The 17,228-nt window shown below is 42.9% G+C and overlaps 2 protein-coding genes and 1 long non-coding RNA gene across 3 annotated transcripts in view; all 3 read left to right on the forward strand.

Moving 5' to 3' along the window:
• Positions 1-17,228, forward strand: part of LOC140592621 (uncharacterized) — a 64,632-nt gene that overhangs the window by 38,144 nt on the left and 9,260 nt on the right. The gene's annotated exons all lie outside the window — the stretch shown is intronic.
• Positions 1,882-7,427, forward strand: LOC140592620 (kelch-like protein 10). The gene is made up of 5 exons (XM_072716397.1): positions 1,882-2,244; positions 3,296-3,785; positions 4,078-4,689; positions 5,388-5,537; positions 7,078-7,427. The coding sequence occupies exons 1-5, from the start codon at positions 2,066-2,068 to the stop codon at positions 7,381-7,383; spliced, it is 1,737 nt and encodes a 578-aa protein (XP_072572498.1). The 5' UTR covers positions 1,882-2,065; the 3' UTR covers positions 7,384-7,427.
• On the forward strand, positions 10,770-16,271 carry LOC111855283 (kelch-like protein 10). Its single transcript, XM_072716398.1, has 5 exons — positions 10,770-11,103; positions 12,155-12,644; positions 12,937-13,548; positions 14,247-14,396; positions 15,922-16,271. The coding sequence occupies exons 1-5, from the start codon at positions 10,925-10,927 to the stop codon at positions 16,225-16,227; spliced, it is 1,737 nt and encodes a 578-aa protein (XP_072572499.1). The 5' UTR covers positions 10,770-10,924; the 3' UTR covers positions 16,228-16,271.

Here is a 17,228-nt window from a genome sequence, read left to right on the forward strand (position 1 = left end):
AGTAGGATGCTTCCCTATAATATGTAATGAACTATTCAGGTTACTGTGTCCAATTCTTAATCTTGTCATTACCATTTCCTCTCTTCTAGGCCCTCCCCAGTTCCTTGTCGTTCCAACTTTATTTTGAAGGCCATATAGATGTCTCCCTTTAGATTCCCTATCCCACTGCTGTTGCCATTCTCTCACAGCTTCTTTCCAAACTATACTTTTCCCTTCAGCTTTTGACATTTTTACATATACTTCAATATCATCTTTTTTAGTGGCTTGCTTGGCTAGCTTATCCACCCTCTCGTTACCCAAAATACCTATATGAGCTGGGACCCAAATAAGTTGAATCTGTTTACCTTTTCCTTTTATACTCATATATGTCAGCAATATTGCATACACCAGATCCTGACGGCTATTGGACACCCCTGAACTGAGACTGTACAGTGCAGACAACGAATCACTTCCAATCAAGATTTTACTTACTTTTTCTTCCTTTCCAACCCATTCTAATGCCATCATGATGGCATATAGTTCAACTGTATACACACTCAGTTCATTCGATGTTCGTTTGCTTTCTTCACCTTCTGGAGGAACATGACACTACGCCATGGATATTGCAAATTTGCACAGTGTTACGCGCCGCCGTAAATTAAGCTCCGCCCACAGCCTCGTCCTCCAGCTTGCCCTCCTTTCGACGTTCGCTCCGCCTCCACCTGCAGATACCGCCCACAACCTCGTCCTCTAGCTCGCTCTCCATTGCAGGTGCATAGGGATTAGGGATTGACCCCCATTTTGTTTTGCGAGCTTGTACGTAAGGTGTAGAATTTGTCGCTGTGTTTTTGTTTTCTCTACACTTCGGTAAATTAGCTTTGAGTTGCGTTCGGAAGATGGGTTTTGTTTATTGTTTTCTCTACAGTCACTCCTGAGTCCTTTTGCACCGGGTGTATTTTTTCTGTGTCCATGGCTTGTCAATAAAACCAGAAAAATATATATAAAAAATACTCCTTTGTCCACGTGTATTCCCTTGTCCATCGCACCCTGTCCTTCCCTTACTCCACGTCACCTTTCACACTGTTACACCCCAACCCTAGACTGGTGCTCGTAACAACAGCTGCTGGTTGTGTAAAATTAATTTGCCCACGAGCGTGCCTAGAGCTGCCCGGTACAGGGAGGTGCCCGTATATTGGAGGTCCGGATAAGGGAGGTTTGACTGTATTAGTGTGGTTTTTAAATTCTTTATAGAACTGTAGTTTTATTGCGTATACATTACCTGCAGTGGCATAAAACGCATCTTTAATAGCCTGCACTCACAGGTGTTCGGGAAAAACAATTGCGAATTGCCCGGCAAACTGTACTCTTTGATATATTATCCGCAACGCCTGCAGTATTATAGTATACCAAAAAAAATGCCGCCTGTAAAATATCTCAAGGCGATGCACATTGTCTGTGTGGCTGCGAGAGCCCGACTTCGCCTAGTTGGACTTCTATTATTCGGAGCTAATAAACGTTTAAGATATGATATTCCATCTCGGCCGAAGCAGTATCTTTCGAAAAGAATATCATCCGGCAACATTAATAAAGGATCTTGCCGATCGCGCAGAAAACCCTCTCAATTTGAAATTCCCTTCTTATTATTAGTGCACCGATTGCAATTGGTCGCACATCCATGAATGGCGAGGCCATGACTGAACGGATTTCTATGCACGGACACTGATTACGTGTGTGAGCTAATCATTGTTTACACAGAACAAACCTGCTCCGAGCAGGTTTGAGGATTTGGATGTGTTGCTATGACAACACATCCAGCAAGAGTTTCCAAAAACCGACAGATTCAGGATCATGCCAAATCGTCAACAATTACATCAGGCTAAATTTACGAGTAATCCACGTACGAAAAATACCCCCCCCCCACCACAACAAACACACACACGCACACACACACGTAGATTTGAAAGTAAACAAAACTAAATACTGAACATTTTGACGTAAAAACGGAGTCGTTGCGTATTTAGAACGTATAGTCATCATACGTATATAAGTCAGTTGCTGGTCATTTCGAGGGAAATAAGCAAGAGAAATGGAAGAGACATTGGCTTTTGGGAAAATGATGAGACACAACATGGAGAGAAAGAAGTCTTTCCAAAAATTCAACGAGCTGCGGCTGGCCGGAAAGCTCTGTGACGTGGTCCTTGTCGCGGACAACGTAAAATTCGAAGCCCACAGAGTAGTTCTGTGTGGCTGCAGCACCTATTTCGAGTAAGTATAGCTGTGACCCATATATGCTGATGATGTCAAAACAACAAGGTGTCAGATTTTTCTCTCTTTTTCCGGTGACTTCTACCTGGCAATGAGCTTCTGTTATAACAGAAAGTTTTTAAATGCATTATTGTGTTATGTTAGTGTAGGTCAGGGCTAATAAGAAATATTTCTGAGCCACCTTACATTCTGACATATAGTAATAATAGTAACAATAACTGTATGATATACATAGGGGACCATGTCAATTAGAGGGTAAAAAAATATTCCAGTGGACCTGCCCTCCAGTCCAAGTGAAAAATATTTAGGGGGAACCACTGCTGGAAAAATACGATTAAAGCCCTTCCTGACCAGATGCCTAGTTTTTAAGTACCTATGTGATCATCTGTGGCAGGGGGTTTTTAGCTCTCGCCAATATTCATTTTGGGGTCCCTGGTTCAAAAGTTAGAAAAGCCCTTATTTAACTTTGTCTGCAAAACCCATATTTGTTAACACTAGAAAGACTGACTGGGTCAATTGACCCAAATCAAACAAAATCACTGCTATTTCTCATTGAAGTTCTTGCTACAAAAATCTGAAAAAAGTTAGCTTCAGTTAGCTTTCGTTTGACAGCTCATGCACATTTTGGCCAAGCATTTGCCGCAAACAGGACGCTTGCACGTGTCACAGGTAGTGACAGTTTTGTTGCGTTTACAAGCGACCGTGACTTGATAGCTGACTCTTCTCTCAAGTTGCCCTGTCGGTGATGGTGTTATGACTATTATGTTATTGTTATTATGACTTGGTTATCTAATTCATTTGCATGACATTACGTCAATTGACCCAGTCAGTCTTTCTAGGTATATACTGCTGTAAAATACTAATTTCACCAGCAACTTCATTTGTGTTACCATGTTCTGTTCAAGAATGATAAAAAAATAAAAGTCAGATTTTTTCAGATTTTTGTAGCAAGAACTTCAATGAGAAATAGCAGTGATTTTGCTTGATTTGGGTCAATTGACCCAGTCAGTCTTTCTAGTGTTAAATGAGTCACATCTGGATTGTTTTTCAGGGCTCTGTTCACCAGTGACTGGAATGATTCAGGAAATCGGGAATACCAATTCCCAGGCATTTTCCCAGAAACACTGAGGCAGATCATCGAGTACGCCTATACGTACTCTGTGCTTGTCACGGCTGACAATGTGGAGAACCTCCTGTTAGCCGCTGACCAGCTTAACATCCTGGGCATTGTACAGCGATGCTGCGATTTTCTGCATGACCAGCTCTGCCCCCAGAACTGCATTGGCATTTTTCAAATCGCAGACATCTACTGCCTCAATGAGCTGCGCCAGTCTGCCTTCCATTCAATCCTGAGGAACTTCAAGGAGGTTGCCACCACTTCAGTGGAGTTCCCGGAGCTCACCTTGCAACAGCTGTGTGACATCATTGAGAAGGATGAGCTGAATGTCACACAGGAGGATGTGGTGTTTGACGCCATCCTCCGATGGATCAAGCACGAGCCTGTCAGCCGAGAGGCCCATATTTCAGTCCTGTTACCAAAGGTGACTATAATTATCCAACATTCTTGCTGACGTGGACATAACAATAGAATACTCTTTCAGTGAAGTCCTTATTATTGTAGCTAGAGACTGAACCTCCATTTCCATGTCCCATAAGTCTACAACCTCAGCTTCTAAGTCATAAAACCAGCAGTAGAGTCTAACAAACAAATAAATGGAAAACAACACACTCAAATGTCTTACATTAAACAAGTGTTAGCTGTCACATCTCCAGAGATGCAGAGAAAGCACTAAGGAACTCATGGGAATTCCCTCATTCTTGTTTCCTGTGTAGGTCCGGATGGCTCGCATGGATCCGGAATATTTCATGAAGATCGTCAAAAACAATGATCTAGTGAAGACCAATGCGGCGTGCAGGCCCATTGTCAATGACGTCTTGAAGGTCATGTATGACCTCGACGTTGAAAGTCCAAGCTCTGACTTTGATAACCCTCTGATCCGCTCACGCCTGCCATCTGACATCTTGCTGGCTGTTGGGGGCTGGAATTTCCGTACAAAGAACTGGATCGACGCGTACGACACACAGGCCGACCGTTGGGTGGATATTACGCAAGAGGAGCAGAGCTACCTAGCCGGACATGGCACCGTGTACTGCGATGGATTTGTGTACTGTATTGGGGGGGTTGATGGCCAAAACTTCACCAATACCGTGCGCAGATTCAACCCCATGACACGGACATGGCAGGAGATGGCTCCAATGCACTGGCACCGCTGTAATGTTAGCGTAGCCGTGCTTGATGGTTTTATCTACGCCATGGGTGGCCATATTGGTTTCAGGCCCCTCAACAAAGTTGAGCGGTATAATCCAAAAACCAACGAATGGACCCTGATCGATCCCATGAATGAGTGGCGGAACAAGGCCAGTGCCACCACCCTGAATGGCAAGGTAGGTTAATGGGAGGCCGTCTGACTGTGTTTACCCTCATTTTCCCCTTGAAATTGAGTATTTTGCACAGTCACGAGCTCTCTTTCTCTTCAGATTGCTGATTTTAATCCATAATTATTAAGTTAAATTTAAGTGTTTGGATAAATGGATTATTGGTCAGCATTAGTGGCACATTGGGTAGTGCTGTGGTGTCATAGACCAAGACCTGTGAAATAGAGAGAGGGCAATTTCAGGTCCAGAAAGTAAAAATCCAGACCATGATTTACTTTCAACCAACCAGTTGACTATAAAGAGTCACAGTCACAGAGTACTCAACTGGTTGGTTGAAACAAAATCTCGGTCTGGAGTTTTACTTTCTGGACCTGAAATTGCCACCTCTGGTGAAATAGATGAAATGGTGTTCCCACGCCAGGTTTCCATTATTCCGTTCCTAAGGGGCCAGAATCAAAAACAGTTTGCAGATTTCCCTTTTCAAACACCCATACTACACCTGAAAATTAGCTGATTATGGTGTGTTTGAGAAGGGAAATCTGCAAACTGCGTTGGACTCTGGCCACCAGGACCTGAACTGGGGAACCCTGTCATACACTATCCATATCACATGTTTTTATTTTTGAGTCACAGCGAACTTTATTTGTAACCTCCAACCCCAATTATATACAGCATAACGGTCTTCACAGTTAAACTGGTTTTCATAGATATACATCTGTGGGGGTCACAATGGAACGGAGACCCTTTTCTCAGCAGAGTGCTATGATCCACTCACTGAGGAATGGACCATGATCGCTCCAATGAGCACTCCCCGTCATAGCCTTGGAGTCACTGCATATCATGGGAAGATCTATGCGGTGAGTGATTCCTTTCTGTGTCAAATCTCACATTTTACCTGTGAGACTTTGTCTTTTTTTGTCTTTGCTGCTGTGTCTTTGATTGTGATGCATTTAGACCAAACAAAACAGTTCAATTCCAGAAATAGCTGCTTCAAAGGCTTATCTTAATACACATAAAAACGTATATGCTACCCTGCATTCATTTCTGGGTTATAAATGAATCTACTGGGGGAGATGGGCACTACTAGAGATGGGCGATCCACGTTTTTTCAGTTCCGATCCGATTTGGATACACAACTGCCGATACCGATACAGATTCCGATACAAGAGCTCTTTTTACTTTGTTATACTTTACATATAATTTTTTTTTAAGCTAGTAAATACAGATGGAAAAAATGTATGACAAAAAATATTTAATTAGGCTACTACAAACATACATAACGTACTGTTCCACCGTGATTGCAAAACGCTGATTTGTTTTAAGCGTTTTTGATGCATTTGCAGTTCAATATGAATATCTTCAAAGCAAATATACACAAGTGGCGAATGCTTAAAATTTTAACAGTTTTTCTCCCATTGGCATCAGCGCAGTTACACTTTTGTTGCGATGGCAGCCCCTCTTGTATCACAAGTAACGAGTTCGCAAAACAGTCCAATTAAGTTAGCGACTCCCAAATCATCCATTGCTTTGTTTTGTCTCGCAGTTGCGTGCGCTTTGTTAAATGGGATTTTCCATTAAACGCTATTCCCACCTCAAAACCTTATTTTACATAGATTGCAAAACGCTGTGCTTCCGGTTTCTGTTAAAAGCCTAAAATACTCCCAGATCGTCACGTCTTATCTTACGCTCCTCGTACTGCGAAGGGTATGCGCATGACCTCACAGCAGGCGGAAGTCACTGTACTCACACCCACTGAGTAGCAAAAAAGACTTAGGGGCAGTGATAGCGTTCGATTTGAATTCCGCAAAAACACACATGTAAAATGGGAAAGAGCTGTCGTGCGATTGATTGCCAAAAACTAAATAAGTAAGTATAGGACGTGGATCGGTCACGCATGGCCGATTCCCGATCCGTCAAATAGGTCTGGATCGGCGCCGATACCGATCCGAATATCGGTATCGGTGCATCTCTAGTCTCTACTGCTAGCTGGGGTTGTAAAGTTTAGATTTTTTTTATTAATTATTTTCTCTAGTTCTAGACATAATTGGTCAGATTGTTTTTTCAGTGTCTGATTAGCTACAAGTGTTCTTTTTAAGTAATAACAACAATAAAAAAAGAAAAATATATTAGCATAAGGAGTCTTTTTTGATGGCTCTCAGTTTTCACCGAATTGTACAAGTTTTCTGTTGCCCAAATCCATGTTTTCATTGCAGATGGGTTGACATGTATGTTGAACACATATGAGATATAAGCTTGTGTCATTTATAGATAATGGGAGGTTCTAAGGAGCCCGATTTCTTAGGACAAAAATTCCTTAAGAATTCATGACTTTGGGAAAGTTGATGTTTGCCCATCCCTTTGGTGTCTGAGTGTTCACTTACCTATGGAATCTCCCAGGTGGGCGGTATCAACAGGCTTGAGCACCTGCAGACCATGGAGGTCTATGACGCTACAACAAACCGCTGGCATGCTGTGGCCCCCATGTCCACACCACGCAGTGATTTTGGCATCGCAGTGGTGGATAACCTCCTGTTTGTGATGGGCGGCAGCGACGGGTTTAGGATCACGAACAAGGTGGAGTGTTTTGATCCGAAGACAGGCAGCTGGTACCGCGCGCAGGACATGAGCAGACCCAAAAAACACTTCAGCTGCTGTGTAGTGCCTGCGCACCCCAACGTCATAAAGTACGCTGCACCTCGTTAATCCCTGATGGCCACCCAGGAGGAAATAAACCCATTTGCCCCCAACAGTCTGTATGTAACCTCATTGACACCCCCACCCCGAATTCTTTCCCTATAACGGTTAAATCAATGACATACGCACATACTGGTGCATGCAGGCATTTTAAAGAACACAAACAATTAAAACGGTGTGATGCTACAATCTGGGAAGGCGGGATCCTGCACCCGATCAGCGAAAATCAAATTTACGGTTAGATTATTTTATATTTTAGGCTCTAACCAGTTTGATTGTGAAGCTTTTCTGCAGTGGTATATTTACAAAGAACAGCATATTCTCTCATACCGCAGTCAAGCAGTTTCTGCACAGAGGGAATAACCTCAAACCATCGATGTAACCCAGTCAAGTGTTCGATCAGTGGCCTGGTAACCTCGCGCTTAATCAGCCTCTTATGGGATTGTTCTGGAAGCATGCCTAGAAAAGTAAACATGTTGTAAGGTATACCTCTCAAGTCTTCGCAAGATGCTAAGAGGCACCGTTACCAGCAAACCCAGCCCAGAATTCAATAGATTGTAATGTAACAGCAATTTCCTTTTTTTAACCGGTCCAGTCGTCGTTCCCAGATTCCCCACAAAAACCCACACAGAACATACTTGACTTTCCTTTATTCTTTACAAAATATACTGTTCATAAAAAATACCAGGTTTAGGTGAATGCAGGCAGGAATACGGGTATGCTATCTAACCCACGGAACACCAAGCCAGCAACTAGCGCCACCCACCATCACGCAGTATTGCACATCCCCAAAAGGTCTAAAGTACGGATAGGTTAGACTTTAACACACCTGATTATTATGCATAAATAATCACCACCCCGATTCAGTAACACAAGGCACAGCAAATCGTCACTATACTAGGCTTAAATGCTCAATACATAAAACATTGCCAATAAGCCACCCACTTTCCACGCTAAGCCATTGTAAATATACCTCCCTAATTTCCCCACTCTCACCTTTTACTCCTCCAAATATCGCCTACTGTAGACTTAGCCACTCCAAAATGGTCTGCAACAGCTCTGTGTGATTTTCTTTTTCGTATCTCTGTACCGATATCGAGCTTCTGGAGGAACTTCTTCTTCTTCTTCTTTGGAGTTTAACGGCGGCTTGCATCCGTCAGTGTTGCACTACCGCCACCTTCTGGATGATTCTCCTTCGTAGTTTCTCCCCTCCATTTCCAGATCATTTCCTCCACACCTTATATTCTACCCAGCAAACCAGTAGTAGCTAGGAAATTCCGAAGGCTTTTCTTGCCTTGCCCATTCATCCCACTTTTCATTACATCTTTTATCCCTGCTCCACCCAATCCTCCTTTTCTTAATTCTCCCATCATTTTCCTCCTTTGTGCTTCATATCTTCTGCAATTTATAAGCACATGTTGTATGGTTTCTGGTGTCTTACACACCTCACAAAAACCAGTAGGATGCTTCCCTATAATATGTAATGAACTATTCAGGTTACTGTGTCCAATTCTTAATCTTGTCATTACCATTTCCTCTCTTCTAGGCCCTCCCCAGTTCCTTGTCGTTCCAACTTTATTTTGAAGGCCATATAGATGTCTCCCTTTAGATTCCCTATCCCACTGCTGTTGCCATTCTCTCACAGCTTCTTTCCAAACTATACTTTTCCCTTCAGCTTTTGACATTTTTACATATACTTCAATATCATCTTTTTTAGTGGCTTGCTTGGCTAGCTTATCCACCCTCTCGTTACCCAAAATACCTATATGAGCTGGGACCCAAATAAGTTGAATCTGTTTACCTTTTCCTTTTATACTCATATATGTCAGCAATATTGCATACACCAGATCCTGACGGCTATTGGACACCCCTGAACTGAGACTGTACAGTGCAGACAACGAATCACTTCCAATCAAGATTTTACTTACTTTTTCTTCCTTTCCAACCCATTCTAATGCCATCATGATGGCATATAGTTCAACTGTATACACACTCAGTTCATTCGATGTTCGTTTGCTTTCTTCACCTTCTGGAGGAACATGACACTACGCCATGGATATTGCAAATTTGCACAGTGTTACGCGCCGCCGTAAGTTAAGCTCCGCCCACAGCCTCGTCCTCCAGCTTGCCCTCCTTTCGACGTTCGCTCCGCCTCCACCTGCAGATACCGCCCACAACCTCGTCCTCTAGCTCGCTCTCCATTGCAGGTGCATAGGGATTAGGGATTGACCCCCATTTTGTTTTGCGAGCTTGTACGTAAGGTGTAGAATTTGTCGCTGTGTTTTTGTTTTCTCTACACTTCGGTAAATTAGCTTTGAGTTGCGTTCGGAAGATGGGTTTTGTTTATTGTTTTCTCTACAGTCACTCCTGAGTCCTTTTGCACCGGGTGTATTTTTTCTGTGTCCATGGCTTGTCAATAAAACCAGAAAACATGTTCTTATGTTCTTATGTAAAAATATATATAAAAAATACTCCTTTGTCCACGTGTATTCCCTTGTCCATCGCACCCTGTCCTTCCCTTACTCCACGTCACCTTTCACACTGTTACACCCCAACCCTAGACTGGTGCTCGTAACAACAGCTGCTGGTTGTGTAAAATTAATTTGCCCACGAGCGTGCCTAGAGCTGCCCGGTACAGGGAGGTGCCCGTATATTGGAGGTCCGGATAAGGGAGGTTTGACTGTATTAGTGTGGTTTTTAAATTCTTTATAGAACTGTAGTTTTATTGCGTATACATTACCTGCAGTGGCATAAAACGCATCTTTAATAGCCTGCACTCACAGGTGTTCGGGAAAAACAATTGCGAATTGCCCGGCAAACTGTACTCTTTGATATATTATCCGCAACGCCTGCAGTATTATAGTATACCAAAAAAAATGCCGCCTGTAAAATATCTCAAGGCGATGCACATTGTCTGTGTGGCTGCGAGAGCCCGACTTCGCCTAGTTGGACTTCTATTATTCGGAGCTAATAAACGTTTAAGATATGATATTCCATCTCGGCCGAAGCAGTATCTTTCGAAAAGAATATCATCCGGCAACATTAATAAAGGATCTTGCCGATCGCGCAGAAAACCCTCTCAATTTGAAATTCCCTTCTTATTATTAGTGCACCGATTGCAATTGGTCGCACATCCATGAATGGCGAGGCCATGACTGAACGGATTTCTATGCACGGACACTGATTACGTGTGTGAGCTAATCATTGTTTACACAGAACAAACCTGCTCCGAGCAGGTTTGAGGATTTGGATGTGTTGCTATGACAACACATCCAGCAAGAGTTTCCAAAAACCGACAGATTCAGGATCATGCCAAATCGTCAACAATTACATCAGGATAAATTTACGAGTAATCCACGTACGAAAAATACCCCCCCCCCCCCACCACAACAAACACACACACGCACACACACACGTAGATTTGAAAGTAAACAAAACTAAATACTGAACATTTTGACGTAAAAACGGAGTCGTTGCGTATTTAGAACGTATAGTCATCATACGTATATAAGTCAGTTGCTGGTCATTTCGAGGGAAATAAGCAAGAGAAATGGAAGAGACATTGGCTTTTGGGAAAATGATGAGACACAACATGGAGAGAAAGAAGTCTTTCCAAAAATTCAACGAGCTGCGGCTGGCCGGAAAGCTCTGTGACGTGGTCCTTGTCGCGGACAACGTAAAATTCGAAGCCCACAGAGTAGTTCTGTGTGGCTGCAGCACCTATTTCGAGTAAGTATAGCTGTGACCCATATATGCTGATGATGTCAAAACAACAAGGTGTCAGATTTTTCTCTCTTTTTCCGGTGACTTCTACCTGGCAATGAGCTTCTGTTATAACAGAAAGTTTTGAAATGCATTATTGTGTTATGTTAGTGTAGGTCAGGGCTAATAAGAAATATTTCTGAGCCACCTTACATTCTGACATATAGTAATAATAGTAACAATAACTGTATGATATACATAGGGGACCATGTCAATTAGAGGGTAAAAAAATATTCCAGTGGACCTGCCCTCCAGTCCAAGTGAAAAATATTTAGGGGGAACCACTGCTGGAAAAATACGATTAAAGCCCTTCCTGACCAGATGCCTAGTTTTTAAGTACCTATGTGATCATCTGTGGCAGGGGGTTTTTAGCTCTCGCCAATATTCATTTTGGGGTCCCTGGTTCAAAAGTTAGAAAAGCCCTTATTTAACTTTGTCTGCAAAACCCATATTTGTTAACACTAGAAAGACTGACTGGGTCAATTGACCCAAATCAAACAAAATCACTGCTATTTCTCATTGAAGTTCTTGCTACAAAAATCTGAAAAAAGTTAGCTTCAGTTAGCTTTCGTTTGACAGCTCATGCACATTTTGGCCAAGCATTTGCCGCAAACAGGACGCTTGCACGTGTCACAGGTAGTGACAGTTTTGTTGCGTTTACAAGCGACCGTGACTTGATAGCTGACTCTTCTCTCAAGATGCCCTGTCGGTGATGGTGTTATGACTATTATGTTATTGTTATTATGACTTGGTTATCTAATTCATTTGCATGACATTACGTCAATTGACCCAGTCAGTCTTTCTAGGTATATACTGCTGTAAAATACTAATTTCACCAGCAACTTCATTTGTGTTACCATGTTCTGTTCAAGAATGATAAAAAAATAAAAGTCAGATTTTTTCAGATTTTTGTAGCAAGAACTTCAATGAGAAATAGCAGTGATTTTGCTTGATTTGGGTCAATTGACCCAGTCAGTCTTTCTAGTGTTAAATGAGTCACATCTGGATTGTTTTTCAGGGCTCTGTTCACCAGTGACTGGAATGATTCAGGAAATCGGGAATACCAATTCCCAGGCATTTTCCCAGAAACACTGAGGCAGATCATCGAGTACGCCTATACGTACTCTGTGCTTGTCACGGCTGACAATGTGGAGAACCTCCTGTTAGCCGCTGACCAGCTTAACATCCTGGGCATTGTACAGCGATGCTGCGATTTTCTGCATGACCAGCTCTGCCCCCAGAACTGCATTGGCATTTTTCAAATCGCAGACATCTACTGCCTCAATGAGCTGCGCCAGTCTGCCTTCCATTCAATCCTGAGGAACTTCAAGGAGGTTGCCACCACTTCAGTGGAGTTCCCGGAGCTCACCTTGCAACAGCTGTGTGACATCATTGAGAAGGATGAGCTGAATGTCACACAGGAGGATGTGGTGTTTGACGCCATCCTCCGATGGATCAAGCACGAGCCTGTCAGCCGAGAGGCCCATATTTCAGTCCTGTTACCAAAGGTGACTATAATTATCCAACATTCTTGCTGACGTGGACATAACAATAGAATACTCTTTCAGTGAAGTCCTTATTATAGTAGCTAGAGACTGAACCTCCATTTCCATGTCCCATAAGTCTACAACCTCAGCTTCTAAGTCATAAAACCAGCAGTAGAGTCTAACAAACAAATAAATGGAAAACAACACACTCAAATGTCTTACATTAAACAAGTGTTAGCTGTCACATCTCCAGAGATGCAGAGAAAGCACTAAGGAACTCATGGGAATTCCCTCATTCTTGTTTCCTGTGTAGGTCCGGATGGCTCGCATGGATCCGGAATATTTCATGAAGATCGTCAAAAACAATGATCTAGTGAAGACCAATGCGGCGTGCAGGCCCATTGTCAATGACGTCTTGAAGGTCATGTATGACCTCGACGTTGAAAGTCCAAGCTCTGACTTTGATAACCCTCTGATCCGCTCACGCCTGCCATCTGACATCTTGCTGGCTGTTGGGGGCTGGAATTTCCGTACAAAGAACTGGATCGACGCGTACGACACACAGGCCGACCGCTGGGTGGATATTACGCAAGAGGAGCAGAGCTACCTAGCCGGACATGGCACCGTGTACTGCGATGGATTTGTGTACTGTATTGGGGGGGTTGATGGCCAAAACTTCACCAATACCGTGCGCAGATTCAACCCCATGACACGGACATGGCAGGAGATGGCTCCAATGCACTGGCACCGCTGTAATGTTAGCGTAGCCGTGCTTGATGGTTTTATCTACGCCATGGGTGGCCATATTGGTTTCAGGCCCCTCAACAAAGTTGAGCGGTATAATCCAAAAACCAACGAATGGACCCTGATCGATCCCATGAATGAGTGGCGGAACAAGGCCAGTGCCACCACCCTGAATGGCAAGGTAGGTTAATGGGAGGCCGTCTGACTGTGTTTACCCTCATTTTCCCCTTGAAATTGAGTATTTTGCACAGTCACGAGCTCTCTTTCTCTTCAGATTGCTGATTTTAATCCATAATTATTAAGTTAAATTTAAGTGTTTGGATAAATGCATTATTGGTCAGCATTAGTGGCACATTGGGTAGTGCTGTGGTGTCATAGACCAAGACCTGTGAAATAGAGAGAGGGCAATTTCAGGTCCAGAAAGTAAAAATCCAGACCATGATTTACTTTCAACCAACCAGTTGAGTATAAAGAGTCACAGTCACAGAGTACTCAACTGGTTGGTTGAAACAAAATCTCGGTCTGGAGTTTTACTTTCTGGACCTGAAATTGCCACCTCTGGTGAAATAGATGAAATGGTGTTCCCACGCCAGGTTTCCCTTATTCCGTTCCTAAGGGGCCAGAATCAAAAACAGTTTGCAGATTTCCCTTTTCAAACACCCATACTACACCTGAAAATTAGCTGATTATGGTGTGTTTGAGAAGGGAAATCTGCAAACTGCGTTGGACTCTGGCCACCAGGACCTGAACTGGGGAACCCTGTCATACACTATCCATATCACATGTTTTTATTTTTGAGTCACAGCGAACTTTATTTGTAACCTCCAACCCCAATTATATACAGCATAACGGTCTTCACAGTTAAACTGGTTTTCATAGATATACATCTGTGGGGGTCACAACGGAACGGAGACCCTTTTCTCAGCAGAGTGCTATGATCCACTCACTGAGGAATGGACCATGATCGCTCCAATGAGCACTCCCCGTCATAGCCTTGGAGTCACTGCATATCATGGGAAGATCTATGCGGTGAGTGATTCCTTTCTGTGTCAAATCTCACATTTTACCTGTGAGACTTTGTCTTTTTTTGTCTTTGCTGCTGTGTCTTTGATTGTGATGCATTTAGACCAAACAAAACAGTTCAATTCCAGAAATAGCTGCTTCAAAGGCTTATCTTAATACACATAAAAACGTATATGCTATCCTGCATTCATTTCTGGGTTATAAATGAATCTACTGGGGGAGATGGGCACTACTAGAGATGGGCGATCCACGTTTTTTCAGTTCCGATCCGATTTGGATACACAACTGCCGATACCGATACAGATTCCGATACAAGAGCTCTTTTTACTTTGTTATACTTTACATATTATTTTTTTTTAAGCTAGTAAATACAGATGGAAAAAATGTATGACAAAAAATATTTAATTAGGCTACTACAAACATACATAACGTACTGTTCCACCTGATTTGTTTTAAGCGTTTTTGATGCATTTGCAGTTCAATACGAATATCTTCAAAGCAAATATACACAAGTGGCGAATGCTTAAAATTTTAACAGTTTTTCTCCCATTGGCATCAGCGCAGTTACACTTTTGTTGCGATGGCAGCCCCTCTTGTATCACAAGTAACGAGTTCGCAAAACAGTCCAATTAAGTTAGCGACTCCCAAATCATCCATTGCTTTGTTTTGTCTCGCAGTTGCGTGCGCTTTGTTAAATGGGATTTTCCATTAAACGCTATTCCCACCTCAAAACCTTATTTTACATAGATTGCAAAACGCTGTGCTTCCGGTTTCTGTTAAAAGCCTAAAATACTCCCAGATCGTCACGTCTTATCTTACGCTCCTCGTACTGCGAAGGGTATGCGCATGACCTCACAGCAGGCGGAAGTCACTGTACTCACACCCACTGAGTAGCAAAAAAGACTTAGGGGCAGTGATAGCGTTCGATTTGAATTCCGCAAAAACACACATGTAAAATGGGAAAGAGCTGTCGTGCGATTGATTGCCAAAAACTAAATAAGTAAGTATAGGACGTGGATCGGTCACGCATGGCCGATTCCCGATCCGTCAAATAGGTCTGGATCGGCGCCGATACCGATCCGAATATCGGTATCGGTGCATCTCTAGTCTCTACTGCTAGCTGGGGTTGTAAAGTTTAGATTTTTTTTATTAATTATTTTCTCTAGTTCTAGACATAATTGGTCAGATTGTTTTTTCAGTGTCTGATTAGCTACAAGTGTTCTTTTTAAGTAATAACAACAATAAAAAAAGAAAAATATATTAGCATAAGGAGTCTTTTTTGATGGCTCTCAGTTTTCACCGAATTGTACAAGTTTTCTGTTGCCCAAATCCATGTTTTCATTGCAGATGGGTTGACATGTATGTTGAACACATATGAGATATAAGCTTGTGTCATTTATAGATAATGGGAGGTTCTAAGGAGCCCGATTTCTTAGGACAAAAATTCCTTAAGAATTCATGACTTTGGGAAAGTTGATGTTTGCCCATCCCTTTGGTGTCTGAGTGTTCACTTACCTATGGAATCTCCCAGGTGGGCGGTATCAACAGGCTTGAGCACCTGCAGACCATGGAGGTCTATGACGCTACAACAAACCGCTGGCATGCTGTGGCCCCCATGTCCACACCACGCAGTGATTTTGGCATCGCAGTGGTGGATAACCTCCTGTTTGTGATGGGCGGCAGCGACGGGTTTAGGATCACGAACAAGGTGGAGTGTTTTGATCCGAAGACAGGCAGCTGGTACCGCGCGCAGGACATGAGCAGACCCAAAAAACACTTCAGCTGCTGTGTAGTGCCTGCGCACCCCAACGTCATAAAGTACGCTGCACCTCGTTAATCCCTGATGGCCACCCAGGAGGAAATAAACCCATTTGCCCCCAACAGTCTGTATGTAACCTCATTGACACCCCCACCCCGAATTCTTTCCCTTTAACATACAGTGCAGAAAGTCTTGCTTAATTTTGTAAGAATGTTGTAAGCCACTCAGTGGAAACATCAAGCATGTTCAATCTAACACTGATTTGCAGCCGTGTCTCTATGGCGTGTATATGTGTGGGTGCTTTGTGTTGTATCTGCCTAAAATGTCACATTGCACACGTGTTGTCATGCTCATGGAGCTGCTCAGCTTGTTGACTTTGTACAGCGGTGCTTTCTGCCTTTTAACGAAGTGCCTGCAGTTGCACACACTCGCAATCTGTTGCTCAGACATCAGCAAGGTTATTATCGTCAACGAAAACGAACGAAATAACGAAAACTAGAATTGAAAAAACATTTTCGTTAACTGAAATAAATAAAAACGACAATTAAAAGAAAAAACGATAACTAACTATAACTGTATTGTGCGTTGACAAAACTAACTAAAACGTACTGAAATTATAGATGAAATGTCCTTCGTTTTCGTCTTTGTCAATTTATTTATAAGTCGATTTATTTCGCTCTAGCAGTTTTACGTGAGCTTGCAGCACCGTACGGCACCTCTCTGTCCGTCACTTCTTGTTTACAGTCGGCTTTTGCTCACCGCGTTACCTGGAAAAATGGTGACGACAAAAGTTGGGAGACGGCGGCAGAGTCCTATCTGGAATTTCTTTGACTATGACAGCGAGACAGTTAAGAGCAGGTGCATTGTAGAAACAGGTGACAAAATCTGAAAGTCCACTTGAGAAGCTCGCATAAGACGGCTAATCGCGAGTACCTTGACCAAGTAGCCTCTCTGATTAGCTCCCCCGAAAAAGAAGCAACATCCCGGCCAGGTAGCACCGGGAAGGAGGAGACAACCATAATGAACTGCTTTCACCGACGACCAAACAGCTGCTGGTTAGTAAATACGCAGGAACACCA

Source organism: Paramormyrops kingsleyae, chromosome 9 (genome assembly GCF_048594095.1).
Source record: "Paramormyrops kingsleyae isolate MSU_618 chromosome 9, PKINGS_0.4, whole genome shotgun sequence".
Taxonomy (NCBI): domain Eukaryota; kingdom Metazoa; phylum Chordata; class Actinopteri; order Osteoglossiformes; family Mormyridae; genus Paramormyrops; species Paramormyrops kingsleyae.